Below are 15,630 nucleotides of genomic sequence, written 5' to 3'. Positions count from 1 at the left end.
ACCTCCTGATAGTGATCTGCAATTGTAATCATAATGCTGATATTTTACAGCTCTTTGCTCTGCTCTATGTACAGCTATACATACATACATACAGTACATCACTACCCCTGGCTGATGTTGGTAGTAATTAAAAATCAGAAAGACGACAAAATAACGTAATGCACATTATTCAATAAGTTTAAATATTTGTTTACACACACACATACATATATATATATATATATATATATATATATATATATATATATATATATATATATATATATATATATATATATATATATATATATATATAATATACACACACACACACACACACACACACACTTTTTTGTTGCTGATCACATCAGGAGTCATGATTAGAGACCAATTAAGACTTTCCACACAGCCCCAGCATCCAGCTTTAATGCTCAGGGTCCCGGTCCCCCCCATGCTTTTCCATGCAACAGGCTGCACGAGCATCAGACATAAAGATTATCATAAGCTTACCACATATATAGACACATGCAAAAGAAACAGGTTCACCCCAGGCTCGTTATGTACAATTTTACACAGAATTTACATTACAGAAGGAGGTTTAAAACTAGTAATTTTTTTTCTTTGAACAATACAAAATAGCTATCTTTCATAATGAAAGTACTATTTACACAAATACAGTTTCTTAATAAAAAAAAATCACTCGATACTCGACACTAAAAACAAGCTAAAATATTTCACACTTAAGACTTGAAGCTGTGTGTGATAAACAGTACCAAATCAGACCCTCCAGTGGTTGCCTTTTTGATTAAATAAATAAATAAAAATAGCCGAATAATACCAATACAGCATTTACCAAAACCAATCCGGTGTCACCAACTGCAAGTGCTGGCAAACCGACTTCGAGGGACCACCCCCAGAACCGAATCCTCCTCACGGAGCAGTGCTCTTTGTATCCACACAGTTCATTACTGCAGCAAGCAGTCGGGATGCACAGTGGGCAGTGTTGTGTGATGCATGGCCATTGTGGATCTTGTCTCATGGTTGTGAGCATGAAGACACCGACAATATCCCAGCTAGCTCTCCCCGAAGCTCCTCGGTGCTGAATGGGTTAAAAGAGATCTGAACACTTCACTGCTCCTCTCTGTACACCCGGGCGTTACAGGACTTCACAGGACACCAGCGACGGGCTTTATTAGCCATTACACCCTCAATCACAGCAACGACACATGCGGTACAACACGGAGGGGTAGCCACATGGTATCTGAATGGCTTTTCAACAGGGTAAAGCAACACCTGGCAACGTGCTGCTGGTGAAACTGTTCATTTCATTTGCCTGCAATCATATAGAGGGCAACTGCGTTACCTTCACCCAATGCAAATCAGCTGTGGTGCAGTCCTAGCTTTAAGCTAGTCCATAAAAATAAATACAAAAATAAGCAAGATACATTTCATCAGTCAAAGCAATTCTAAATGTGTTTCAGCACCTTTACTTGCAATGTTGGGGGGTTTGCATACAGAATGTGCCATTTCATTTATTTTAATGAAAGACTCTTTTTCTAGTCAGATTTTCACTTTAGGTAACAGAGGGTTGTTTTAAAAAAAAGTCTAGGTCACCTTGACATTGCTCATGCAGTCTTTAGCTAAGAAGCAAACATCCAAAAAAAAAAAACAAGCTGACCTTCATTTATCTGAAATTCTTCTTTGTAGAGAGCGACAGTTCCATTTTAGCATGAGGGGTTTACATTCTGGAGGGTCTGAATTACACAACACCGTTCCACATGCGATTTCTTTCAAAGAAAAAACACACACACACACTCAACCAAAACTTTAAAATAATAATAATAATAATTTTTTTATACAATGTTAAATTAAAAAACCAAACCCTCTTCACAGTCTAGACATGCTTTTAAACTCAGAAACACCTAGCCAGTCTCAAAACTAACCCAATCTTTGATCACCCTAGGAGAACAGGCATGTTTCTGCTCCGAGTGAACGGCATGTTCCCTCTCAAGTTCACTAATAGTCTAGGGATTAGCACTGACACTACAGTGATATCACAAGAGGCAACAAGCAGAACCACTGGTAAGGACCCCACCCTTTCAGAGGGGAATATTGTCTTTAAATATGCATCCAGGTATCATGCTGGTTTTTCAGGAGAATTAACAGAATTAGAAACCTCAAACACAGGGAGTTCTGGCAGGGAAGATGAGTAGCTGAACCAAAGGTGTACTGAAACACAGACCTTCCAAACAGGTTTATCATGCACATAGACCCGAGGTCTGCCGTCATTACCAAATCATTAAAGATGCTTCACTAAAAACATACGTTTAAACTGGGAGTAAGAAAACAACAGATCTGAACAGCGGCAGCAATGTGCAATCAACAACTGCCCAGGAAACAAGCTCACAAAGCCAGCAACCTTCCCAGAAAGAACCTGGAACTACTGGAGGCACTGGATTACAGCACAGACCTGGATTTGAATGCTGCTGAAATCCAGTGTCCCTTAGAAAAGTTTAACAAGGTATTTTTGCAGTTTTCCCATGCTTTAACCATTGGTTACCCTGGTTTGAAATGTGTATGAATATGCTTTACCATACCTCGCTACTGTTTACAATGCTTAAGCTTGACCATGCTTTCACTTTGCTATACTTTTACTAGGGTGAGCTTGTATATGGGGTGGAAGATGTATTACTACAACTGCTACCATCGTTACATCTCATTTACAGGTGGTTTCACTTCAGATATAAATAAAGAAGAAAAAATTGACTAAGCAATGACATTACGCTTCACCAATTAGTACAAAAAACTGGGTAGGTCAGTTGTATTCATATTCATAAAGCATTAGGCAGGACAGTGATGCACAGGACTGGGATACAGGATACGCACTACATGCTTTACCAACATGGATGTAGGTTCCAAGCACCTCCCTTCAGACTGCTTTTCTTACTCTGCAAATTCAAAACATCAAGGCATACCAGTATCACATGTACAAGAATACAAAATATATACACATCCAACAGATTGGAAATCAACAGTGCTCCTCTTGACATGTCATTTGCTCTCTGAGTTTGTCTGGTTACTTGTGTCTAACATTAGTCAGACTCTGTCTTGACTGCCGGCACTTTTTCCAATATATCACTCAGTCCTCCGTTGTGATTTTTATGCAGCCTGGACTGCGCGTAGCGTTTCAGGTTCAGTCCGTGGTTGTAAGATTCCTCTTCAGATGTGGGCTCCTGTTTAATTTGAACATGCAGTCCATACTGTACCGGCTCAGACGGACAGACTACCTGAGCTCTCCTCTGCTTTCCCTCTTTGCTGAGGCTGGAGTTGCCTTTCTGGAGCATGTAGTAAAGTATGGGGTTGGACTTGGTCAGTCTGGGGTAATCTTTGTTCACATCGCACTTATCATCCCCCCGGATTACCCATCTAATAGGGCCCTCTGCCTCACTGTTGACAGGGACGAGGTTCAGTTGTGGCGATTCTTGTCTTGCCACATGGCCCCCCCAAGGAGAGCCGCTCCTCGGGCTGCTTCCGACGGGTGCAGACTGGGAGATCTTGAGGTCTAGAGGGCCCGATGCTGGCAGACTGAGATTACGCTGAAAGCTGCTGGTTTCAGGACTGTATTTCAATCTTCCATTGGGCTTGCAGTCATTCTGCAGAACCGACGAGCTGGCTGTACCTCTCGGCTGGGACAAATCTTTCAGGCAGTTATCGGAAAGGAGCAACTGCTTCAGCACGTTGAAGTCTTTACCGTCTTTAGCACACCCAGGAGACTCGCTGGCTGAACATCCAACGTGACCGACAGCCTCAACCTCCACCTGGGTCCCAGTATCGCGGGAGAGCCGCTTCTCCGAGGGCTTGCAGAGGGGCTCCATCGAAGAGGTGTGCTGCTCATTGGAAACCTCCATCCGGACTGGGCTGAGAAAGTGCTCTTCAGAAGAGAGGCAGAGCTTTCTCTTTTTGGGGACGACTGTTCCTTGATTCAGCGTTTGCGTTTCTTTCAGATTGTTCATATTCCCACCAGTGTGTTTATTTGCATGGTAAGCACTGGGCGGCTGTTTCAACAGCTGGCTCAATAGGCCATCCCTAGGGATGGGTTCCTGAGCTATAGTGCCAGGTTCCTGCTTCATGTCTCTGGGTGGAGCAGAGACCGGGAGAGGGACAGGGCTGTGTTGTTTTTCACTTCTTTCTTCAGACTGGCTTGTATCTGCTTCACATTCATACTCGGACGTGCTGGTCTCCTCTTTGGGTTCAGTCTTTATTTTCACCTGCAGCACGGGTTCTATTAAGTCTCCGCTGCTGTAAGATTGGCTGGGCTGCCTCTCTGGTAAGCCCACCTTGCTTGCGGATCTTTTACGTTTAAACAGAGTCTTTTCTTTGCTGTCGCCCGTTCCCATGAGAAGCTGCAGGACGGAGCGTCTTTCCAGCAGGTTCTCTATTTCTGAACGAGAGGCTACGCAAGATTCTGCCAGAGAAGCTGGCTTTCTCATATTCATGCTGGCTTCTTCTAAAACAGGGCTTGTATTCCGTGTAACAGGGGCGCTGAGCCTTTCCAGCAAAGCCACGGGCTTGTCCGCTTTCATTTCGAATGTCTGCCTTTTATTGGCAAGCACTGAAGGTTGTGATGGAAAAAGAGACTGGGCTGAGTTTTGTAATCCACACTGAGCTAAGTTTTGCAACAACTTGCTAGCGCTAAACGATGCTTCCTGTGCGGCCTCATGAGGGGATGCTCCCGCTCCACCGGCGCTAGTATTATCATTACTGCTCTTCCTCAGATCCAACAGAGGAGTTGGTGCTGGGATACCCTGCATCCTGGAAGGTGGTCTCAAGCTGTACAGAGATGCAGACGGAGATGAAGCAACAACAGCAGCTTCTTGAGAATGATGGAATTTAGGTAAGGTTTCGACTTTCCCAAAATTCAGCGCATCTGGGGAGCTTCTTTTCATCGACTCCTCGCACTTTCTGACCGGAATCACGCTCTCAGCTGGTGCGCTGCGATGCTCAGGGCTGAAACCTTTCTGCAGCTCTCGCTTATCTGAACTCATGTCCGTCTTTTCATTGTTTTTATGATCCAGGAGCAACTGCAGAAGAGTCACTTTCTGATAAGGTTTTGTAACTGAAGCATTTTCTCGAGGTCTGGTTTCCGGGGTATGAAGCCGAGGGGTCTCTGGGTTCCAGTTACTTATCAGGGACTCTGTCAACGTCTCCAAGGAACCTGCTGAACCGAAGCTTGGACGGCTTGCCCTGGCTCTCAAGGAAAGGTCTATCGGGGAGCAGCGTGAATGAAAGCTTTCCGCATCACTGCTGTCTTCGGTCAGACTGTTGTCCTGATTCGAATATTCGCGGGCGGATCGCAGCGCCGGTGAACTGTGGTTTGGAAAGGCGTGATAACTCCCCTCCATCACACGGTGGCCATTAACTTGCTTCTGCGTGTTGTGGTTATTCAAAAGCTGCAAAAGCAAGCTGCTGCAGTATGGCGATGCTCTGGGGCTGGGCTTCACAAAGGAGCCTCTGTCTCTCAAAGAACTGGGGTTCCTCGAGGAGCTGCTGTGTCCTGGACTGGGTGTAGGATTGTGTTTGCTCGAGTCGGCGCTTTTGAGGAGTGAACCGCATTGACCATTCAAAGGGCTTGAATTGGGCAGCTGTGTCTGCGTGTTGTCCTGCTGCTTCTGACTGGCAATGGCAGCAAGCCTCTCGCTGGCTGACCGCACGGCTAGTTTGGATTTTAGGGCCTGCTCCCGGGAATACTGCTGCAGGTGGGCTTCGCTGGACAGCAGCAATGCCAGCTGGCTGCAGGCGACGCTGGGTTTCGGGGAAGCGGCAGGGCTGGACCTGTGCTCGACCAGGCTGGCCACTGCCTTCAGCCTCGCTGCACAGGACAGAGGCTCAGAAGCTGGCGGCGCGGCTTGAGGGGATTCGGAAGCCCTCTCCTGACTGTTTCTCCGCCGGTAAGGCACGCTGCTCCGGCTCGGAACTTTGTTCTTCCTCTTCATCAAGCCCTTCAAGCGGCTGGATGCAATTCCGTAGCAGCCGAGGGCCTCCTCTTCATCCGGGGCGCTCTCGTCACTCCGGGGATACCCTTGATGCTGCAGGCTCTGCATGATCTGTTGGGACAGCGCCACGCTCTGCAGCCTTGAGCTGAACGACTGGAGCAGGGAGGCGAGCAACGTGCTTTCCTGTTTGCATTTAGGAGAGTCGCCCAGAGCTCCCGTTAACAGTTCCCTGCTTTGTCCGTTCAGATCTACAGCGGGGTCGGGCAGCCTGTGCCTCTCGGGCGCACTCCAGGCTTCAGTGGACTGCAGCAGCCTGGCTTTCTTGAGGTGTTGCGTGCCGCTTCCGGGACCCGTGCGCCTTTCCTCCGGACAGGAGCCATGGCTCGGCAGAAGATAGCTTGAGGCGGGCTTGTTGTTCTGGTCCTGGACGCTGTGCCCAACATCTGACCGTCTCGTAGCTGCGGCACCTAACCCCCCCTCTACCTGATGCATTAGTAAACCTTCAAGGTAAGTTAAAACAACGGAATCCTGGTGCATCTCAGAGCCAGGCTCTTCCCCATGAGTCATGTTCAATAGCAGGATTCTCCAATATGACACCTCACCTCGATTTAAATAACAACACAAAAAACTGGTTGTTAAAGTCACAAAAATACAAGAATGTATTTGCTAGCTTAGAACAATCCACTGCACACAACTGTGGTGGACTATCCAGTTGTCATTTTTATTATTTTTTTTTTATATATATATATATATTATTTTTCTGCAGGAGTGAATTGCAGCCGGGTACACTGATAATCCTTAGCACATGATGCTGTGTGATTAACGTGTTCCAGCTCCAGCGAGTGGCAGAAGGATCCCTCCAAACCGAATCCACGGAGATGGGATCTGCTCAGAGGGTCTGCGTGCTTCCACAAGCCCACAGATCCGTTTTTTTTTCCTTTTCCTTCTTTTGCTGAAGTGGACATTCACCTGAAAGAAAAAGAACATGCAATGAAAACCAACAGACAGTACTATTATAAATATATCAACACTATGCTGTACAGCATTAAGAAAGGTCCTGCCAGGACTGAAAGGGTTAAGAACACACACACAAAAAAAGTATTTAAAAGCTTTAGGCCTTTATTTATATGAAAATAATCTGCGCTCTCGTGGAGCGGTAAACAATCTGCGCTCTCGTGGACTGGTTGAGATGATGTCATTGGACATTAAAGTGCAGCCGGCCTACAGCAATGCACAAGGCAGGGCAGCAGGAGTGTTCGCTGTACTTCAGGACAACAGAGCTGTTTCAAACCACATGCAATATATATTAGTTAGGGATACCAATCTCTCTGTTATCACTAATGCAATCCAACATAACTTTAAATGCACACAATGAATGCCAATGGCTTCAGTGAGCACAGCAGTTACAGAACTGGCACTTCAACTCAATTATTGTGTGTGCGCGCGGCTGCGTGCGTGTGTTACACGATTGCCACATTAAACATGCTCACACGCACTGGGAGAATTCTCCAGTTCCAGTGGTCACATGCAAAGGACATCAGTGAGAGTTTATATACATGCATGGGATGTGTGTCTCACTGAACTACACGACAGCCTCACTGTGTCACGTATTAAAACAAGCATGCACACAGGTCTGTGACCTTTGAGATAAACGCGTTCTTTATGAGTTCAAAGGCAATACAAAAAGATTTACAGCAGGAGTATTATTAAATAAAGATATATGATCGGACTCCTGGTTTGCTGTAACGCCAACTCACGTTTCTAAACCTGGGTCTGTCCCTGATGCTGGAGATCAGGTTTACCGTTTCTGACACAACTTTTAAAACTGTACTGGCAAAATTAACACAGGACATTTCTTTGACTAATAAAAATATACGGAAAACTTGAAACTGAAATGTTATAACCAACATACAATACTTAACACTTTTAAACAAGCTTAAAAGCAAAAGAACTCTGGACATTGTGGTTATTAATTAAAGGTTGTTTTCCTAATAAGCATCTGTTTGCATGTAATTGTGCACAGTCTTGTTTACTCTTCTGAAACCCCTAGAGCAGAGGATGACCCATATAATAAAATCAAAGGAGTGGTAGAATATTCTAAAACTACAGCATTTATACAGTAAAGCCTTTTACTCTGTTAGCCAGACCCTCGTAGTTTTCTCTACCGATGGCATCGTACAAACCGGACATTAAACTGGGGTCCACCCTACGATATCAACAGCTGGGCATCTGTTACCAGATACCATGGGGTGCACTGCAGGATGAGCCCGCGTCTTTTTACCTCTAGGTCAGTGCTTTGTTTCTGACCCAGATCAGTCATCATGGCAAGTCGTTACAATCTGATTTGTGTCCGTCTCCGTCCTCTTTCTAGGCACATGTCCACATCACGAAGCTCACACACTAACTGGAACCTCTGATGGCAGCTGTTCAGCAAAGGAGTACGAGCTAAACCCCTCCCAACTTAGAGAAGGATGTACAGGACTGCATCTCCCAGGCAGGGTGCAGTCAATGTGGGGCAGTGCAGGGGACGAGGGAGGTTAGGGTTAGTGTTATGTCAATGTGGGGCAGTGCAGGGGACGAGGGAGGTTAGGGTTAGTGTTATGTCAATGTGGGGCAGTGCAGGGGACGAGGGAGGTTAGGGTTAGTGTTATGTCAATGTGGGGCAGTGCAGGGGACGAGGGAGGTTAGGGTTAGTGTTATGTCAATGTGGGGCAGTGCAGGGGACGAGGGAGGTTAGGGTTAGTGTTATGTCAATGTGGGGCAGTGCAGGTGACGAGGGGGGTTAGGGTTAGTGTTATGTCAATGTGGGGCAGTGCAGGGGACGAGGGGGGTTAGGGTTAGTGTTATGTCAATGTGGGGCAGTGCAGGGGACGAGGGAGGTTAGGGTTAGTGTTATGTCAATGTGGGGCAGTGCAGGGGACGAGGGGGGTTAGGGTTAGTGTTATGTCAATGTGGGGCAGTGCAGGGGACGAGGGGGGTTAGGGTTAGTGTTATGTCAATGTGGGGCAGTGCAGGGGACGAGGGAGGTTAGGGTTAGTGTTATGTCAATGTGGGGCAGTGCAGGGGACGAGGGAGGTTAGGGTTAGTGTTATGTCAATGTGGGGCAGTGCAGGGGACGAGGGAGGTTAGGGTTAGTGTTATGTCAATGTGGGGCAGTGCAGGGGACGAGGGAGGTTAGGGTTAGTGTTATGTCAATGTGGGGCAGTGCAGGGGACGAGGGAGGTTAGGGTTAGTGTTATGTCAATGTGGGGCAGTGCAGGGGACGAGGGAGGTTAGGGTTAGTGTTATGTCAATGTGGGGCAGTGCAGGGGAAGAGGGAGGTTAGGGTTAGTGTTATGTCAATGTGGGGCAGTGCAGGGGACGAGGGGGGTTAGGGTTAGTGTTATGTCAATGTGGGGCAGTGCAGGGGACGAGGGGGGTTAGGGTTAGTGTTATGTCAATGTGGGGCAGTGCAGGGGACGAGGGAGGTTAGGGTTAGTGTTATGTCAATGTGGGGCAGTGCAGGGGACGAGGGAGGTTAGGGTTAGTGTTATGTCAATGTGGGGCAGTGCAGGGGACGAGGGGGGTTAGGGTTAGTGTTATGTCAATGTGGGGCAGTGCAGGGGACGAGGGAGGTTAGGGTTAGTGTTATGTCAATGTGGGGCAGTGCAGGGGACGAGGGAGGTTAGGGTTAGTGTTATGTCAATGTGGGGCAGTGCAGGGGACGAGGGAGGTTAGGGTTAGTGTTATGTCAATGTGGGGCAGTGCAGGGGACGAGGGAGGTTAGGGTTAGTGTTATGTCAATGTGGGGCAGTGCAGGGGACGAGGGGGTTAGGGTTAGTGTTATGTCAATGTGGGGCAGTGCAGGGGACGAGGGAGGTTAGGGTTAGTGTTATGTCAATGTGGGGCAGTGCAGGGGAAGAGGGGGTTAGGGTTAGTGTTATGTCAATGTGGGGCAGTGCAGGGGACGAGGGAGGTTAGGGTTAGTGTTATGTCAATGTGGGGCAGTGCAGTGCAGTTTAGGACTCTGGTTATTTAACTAAACATTTAAAGTTTAGCCTAAAACAGGTTTAATCTTTATAACGCAATGCACATTTCTTTGTAACTCATCGATAAAGCCTCCACTAGAGGGCTGTTCCCTTATGATGATATGAGCACCTTGTCTTTAATACAGACCACACCTCTCTATATGTGTGCAACATTTATGCTTCTATGAGAAAGGCTAAATATGAAATAATCCCTCTGAAACATGACAGCGTCTTTGACAACAGTTTTAACTTCTAAATGTTTAGCATTTGTAAAATGTTTAAGCTTTCAACTATTTACATCCCGTACAGGAACCCTATGCTTACTCTACTGCTATACTGCATCCACACACACACACACACACACACACACACACACACACAGACACACAATCTGGCATCTTTAAAGGGGTGTGAACGAATAAAACCACAACTGTCTGACTGCTTTTGACTGACAGCAGTCTGTCTCTTAGGTAAATAACTCACTTGAGTTGTTCAATACACAAAGCAAATGTTGCGACAAACCATGCGATTTCGAATGTTTAAAAAAAAAAAAACAATAAAAATTAATAAATATATATATTTTTAAATATATATATATATATATATAAATTCAAAGTGCTCAATCAGAATTCTAAAAGTACTGCAAAACTATTCTGATACCATAGTATTTCCTCTTTTCAGTAGTGTGTTCACTAATCCTTTGTCTACTTGACTTGACTCACTGAGGTTTTGAAACCAATAGTTTGCTTTGAAATGTTTCCTTTGAAGTCGATCAATGCAATGACACCACCAATGCGAAAGTGACAGTTAAAGAAAAGCTCAGGATGAAAAATAAACACACACATCTTAACTACTGGGTCGGAGGTTTCAGAAATGGTGAAATAAGTCACCTTCTGCATCGCTCTTAACCCAGTGTGAAGTGTTTGAAGGGCACAGAGACAACCCCTCAGTAGGGGAAGGGCAGTGCATCCCTGTAATTATCTATTCTCTTTGACAATGTCAAGCAATAACATCCTACAGCATTTTAAATGATTTTACTAGCCACTGGCAAGGAAAGCAGTGCAGACACAAAAGCTCTATCATCCGATGAAAAGATGTGCTCTGGTCACTTGGAGACATCCCGTATAGGAAGGTTGTGACATTATTAACAGCAGTAGCTTGAAGACCTGGTGATGGTAGAGTTATGGATCTCTGTGAATACATACCTAGATAACATTGCACAGCTGCGATATCCAGAGCCCATCTACCAGCGCTCAAATGAGTAGTGCAAGACTAGTTGTCACCAAAATACTGGAGAATAAATGGCTCCCATTGTTCATGAATTGTAATCCATTTAAGCTGTTTAAAATGCGTGACGTACAAATTCCACGATGTACAGTTGAATTCAAGGTCATGGACAGCCAAGACTTTGGACTGATGTAACAGCTGGCATCTATTCAGAGAGTCTGAGTTTTAAAATGAAGAGAGAAACCTGGCCTGGATGCCTGCATCCCTCCTAACACGGGACAGCACTCGAGATGAGCATGTGTCCCAATGCAAGCCCATGTTAAATTACAAGACAAACCAGAGTGCGGGGAATCAAGCAGAGGCAACGACTGCAGAAGGCACTTTGAAAATGACACTAACCTTCAATCCTCTTCATTCCTGCACAGAGACAACGCACATCCTGGGTACCTGTTTACTACACTCTTCCACAGCTCAGCTTGATCAGAAAGAAGACCTCATGTACTCAAATCTACAATGCGCCGCTCATGGCACTGCATGCTAACGATCTGCTTGCAGGTTGATGGAACAGAATGTTGAAAACTATGTTCTACATTTTTATAAATAGTGTATGCGACACACCATCGTGCATGGCTAGAAGCCGTTGCAACTGAACACACACACACACACACACACACACACACACACACTGCAAGCTGGAAGATAACACACAGCCTCACACTCAGGGACATATATAAACAGTGATCTGGCACAGCTACAGGATGTGGTCTGGAAATCTGCTGTTTTCAGAAATGGTTAAAAAATATACAACTGTACCGTGGCTCAGAGCTCTAGTGTGAGCGCAATGAAGTATGCTTTAAAAAAAAACAACATTCCATGTGTTATTATACTTTGGTAACCAGAGCAGTACAGCTCATTTCACGAGTACCAGCAAGCTTCTGCTGTTCTTATGCAGTTTTAAACCCATGCATTATATACTGCACAAAATCTTGTGATTCTGTTCTTATGGTTTAAGAGCGCAGAGCCCCTTGGTGGATGTTGTGTTCTCTACATTCACTGAAGCCCATCAGTGTTAAACAGAACCCTTTCTACAGAACAGGAGAGCACTCAGGGTTTTGCACTGAAGCCGACATGTTCAACAGGCATACTGCGAATACACAAACCCATAAGCTTAATAAGGAAGCATGTTATATTGCTACTTGCACACAATTAAAAAATTAAAAACCCAATGAAGCAACTACTTTAGTAGCCTGCATGGTAGTATTGGACCACAAACCTTTGGGTATTGACTTACAGCTGTGAGTGATCCCAATAATTATGATCAGACATGTACTGTAGCTGTTGCACGTGTGGATGAGAGAGCCATGGATGTTGTTCACAGCACATGGTCATCAAACTGCTGCTGCCACTACACTGTGTCCAGCACTGTCTGTGTCCTGGTGTTTAAGTACACTAGAGCATGGGGCTCATACACCAAGCCACAGTGTCCTGCTGTTTAAATATAGCACAGCATTATTCGTGGTGCTAAAAAACCAACAAAAACCAAATGAAGTCAGGTAGCCAAATGTTTCAGCCAGTGCCCTCTTCAGTTGACAAAGCTGTGTTGTAAAGTCCCACAACAGTAAGCGGAAGGCGGCACCAGGTGAAATGTGTGCCTACCGTAGCTGACTTTGCTTCTTACAGTTTTAATTAAAAATAAATTAATAATAATAATAATAATAAATAATAATAATAATAAATACAAAAATCAAACTTTCAAGAAAGGGCTGATGGAAGTACGTAGAACACTGAATCTGATTGGAAGGTCATGGGTTCAAATTCTCAGACATGACTGACTTGGCCTTGAATGATGCCAGTCAACATGTCCAGAGAGGGAAATTTACTTGTTTAGATATGCAGGAGGGACAGAGCGAGCTGCCCGATGCCTATTAATGATGTCCTCACCAGCGTCAACCTGCAGGCACTCAAGCACTGGATTTGTTTTGTGCATCATTGCCCTGCTGTACCCTCCCGGCTATTTGTTTTGTGCATCATTGCCCTGCTGTACCCTCCTGGCTATTTGTTTTGTGCATCATTGCCCTGCTGTACCCTCCTGGCTATTTGTTTTGTGCATCATTGCCCTGCTGTACCCTCCCGGCTATTTGTTTTGTGTCATTGCCCTGCTGTACCCTGGCTATTTGTTTTGTGCATCATTGCCCTGCTGTACCCTCCTGGCTATTTGTTTTGTGCATCATTGCCCTGCTGTACCCTCCTGGCTATTTGTTTTGTGCATCATTGCCCTGCTGTACCCTCCCGGCTATTTGTTTTGTGCATCATTGCCCTGCTGTACCCTCCTGGCTATTTGTTTTGTTCATCATTGCCCTGCTGTACCCTGCTGTGGCCTCCTGACCTCCTTTACTCTTCTTTTGTTTATATGCTATGGGAATCACTTTTCTGGGTTTTGCTTAATGTCCGTATTAAGCCCGGTGTAACCTAGTTGAACTTCACAGCTTCTCAGGATCCTGCCCCAGTCGCAGCATCGCCCGGGACAGCAGTTCCGAGAGATCCTGCCCCAGTCGCAGCATCGCCCGGGACAGCAGTTCCGAGAGATCCTGCCCCAGTCGCAGCATCGCCCGGGACAGCAGTTCCGAGAGATCCTGCCCCAGTCGCGGCATCGCCCGGGACAGCAGTTCCGAGAGATCCTGCCCCAGTCGCAGCATCGCCCGGGACAGCAGTTCCGAGAGATCCTGCCCCAGTCGCGGCATCGCCCGGGACAGCAGTTCCGAGAGATCCTGCCCCAGTCGCAGCATCGCCCGGGACAGCAGTTCTGACAGACAGTGGTTTAAAGACTAAGCTAAACACAATTAGTCATGCTGTGTATTTATTTAAAAGTTCTACACTATTGTGGTAGCATTTAGTAGGAACTCTTACAAACAATAAATACTAATGTAGGTAAATACATTAAAGACATGGCAGCTATGGAAATAACTACAGTAACACAGTAGTAGGTTTCTAAACTACTGTGAGAAGTGTCCATAGTGTGGACAATAGTATAATTTGACATAAATCTCACGCTCAATATTAAAAAGTGGAACCCCATTCACAAAACTGAAATGTTTCAGTATTCATGAAAGATTGCGCTGTTATCAAAAGAAGCCAACGACAATCTAGAAAAGTTCTGAACAGAATATTGAACGTCACACTCTTCCTCATAACAGATACAGGCCTCACTGATGCAGCCACCTCTGCTTGAACTATGGATGGACTTTCATGTGACTTACAATATGATGTATAGGGCCAAAGTTCTCATTGTACCAACACTAACTTTACAAATCAATCAATAACTAAATCAATCAATACATCAAAGACCCGCTTCACAGCTCAAGCAATCCAACACGCGAGCACATCACACTGCCTCTGTTTAGACCTAAAAATGAATGTTTACATAAATATATAGAAGCAATAAACCACTCAATAAATAACCCCCACCCCCTTCAATAATTAAATCACAAAAATAAATTCCATGCCACCTCTGACTAAAAATTAAAAAGGGGTTTCTGTCCTGACAGCATGCAGTTTTCATTAAATAATGTTTTATTCCAAATTCTAACATCATACTGTACCTAAATCATGTTGTATCAAACAGGAAGCAGTTTTTCTAAAGATGTCACAGAAGGTTAAGAAGTCCTGACTCGCTCTTCTTGTAGAATGTAATTCAAACAAACAAACAATATCTATATTAGCCCCACCTTTCTACCAAAGCAGTGATGCCAAGTACAGGTACACTGTACTAATCAATTTGCTCTGCAGGCAGCATTGCTCCACAAGAATACTAATGTGAACCCTTCTCTTTCTCTGCCTCTCTCTGCGTTTCTGTCTCTCTCCCGACTCTACCCTCTGCCCCGGGCCTGACCAATGCAAAGGGAGGGCGGACTATCGTCTGCTGAGATAACCACTGCCACTAATCAAGTGTACGTGTACAAGAGCGTGGGATTAAAGTGCTTGCACAGTCTGACTCAGGCACTGAAAAGTAGCTAAGTACATGAACAACAAGGTCAGAATTAAACCTACAGTAACCCAGCCTGCAACATAACTCCCAATGAGCTCACTAACACTCACACTCACACACACACACGCACCTCCACACTCACACACACACACACACACACACAGCACACACACGCACCTCCCTCCCATGCCTCACACACAGCACCTCCCACACACACACACACACGCACACTCCCACACAGCACACACACACACCTCCCAAGCAGCTCACACACACACACACACACGCACCTCCCAAGCAGCTCACACACACACGCACGGTGTAAGCAGCTCACACACACACACACCTCCCAAGCAGCACACACACACACACACACACCTCCCAACCCCCCCTGCAGCTCACACACACACACGCACCTCCCAAGCAGCTCACACACACA

The 15,630-nt window shown here is 45.7% G+C and overlaps 1 protein-coding gene across 7 annotated transcripts in view; it reads right to left on the bottom strand.

Annotated features, from left to right (window-relative positions):
• Window positions 1–312: 312 nt before the first annotated feature.
• The window catches only part of LOC121302672 (nuclear receptor-interacting protein 1-like), a 31,566-nt gene continuing 16,248 nt past the window's right edge, over window positions 313–15,630 (bottom strand). For all 7 annotated transcript variants that reach the window (XM_041232720.1, XM_041232722.1, XM_041232725.1 and 4 more), the window contains one exon: window positions 313–6,941. In XM_041232720.1, coding sequence (XP_041088654.1) covers window positions 3,072–6,539 — 3,468 coding nt within the window. In that variant the 5' untranslated portion in view covers window positions 6,540–6,941 and the 3' untranslated portion in view covers window positions 313–3,071. The remainder of the gene's footprint in view (window positions 6,942–15,630) is intronic.

The sequence above is a fragment of the Polyodon spathula genome, chromosome 30, assembly GCF_017654505.1.
Source record: "Polyodon spathula isolate WHYD16114869_AA chromosome 30, ASM1765450v1, whole genome shotgun sequence".
Classification (NCBI taxonomy): Eukaryota; Metazoa; Chordata; class Actinopteri; order Acipenseriformes; family Polyodontidae; genus Polyodon; species Polyodon spathula.
The sequence above is the reverse complement of the archived record's forward strand: the minus strand, read 5'-3'. Positions and strand labels throughout refer to the sequence as shown.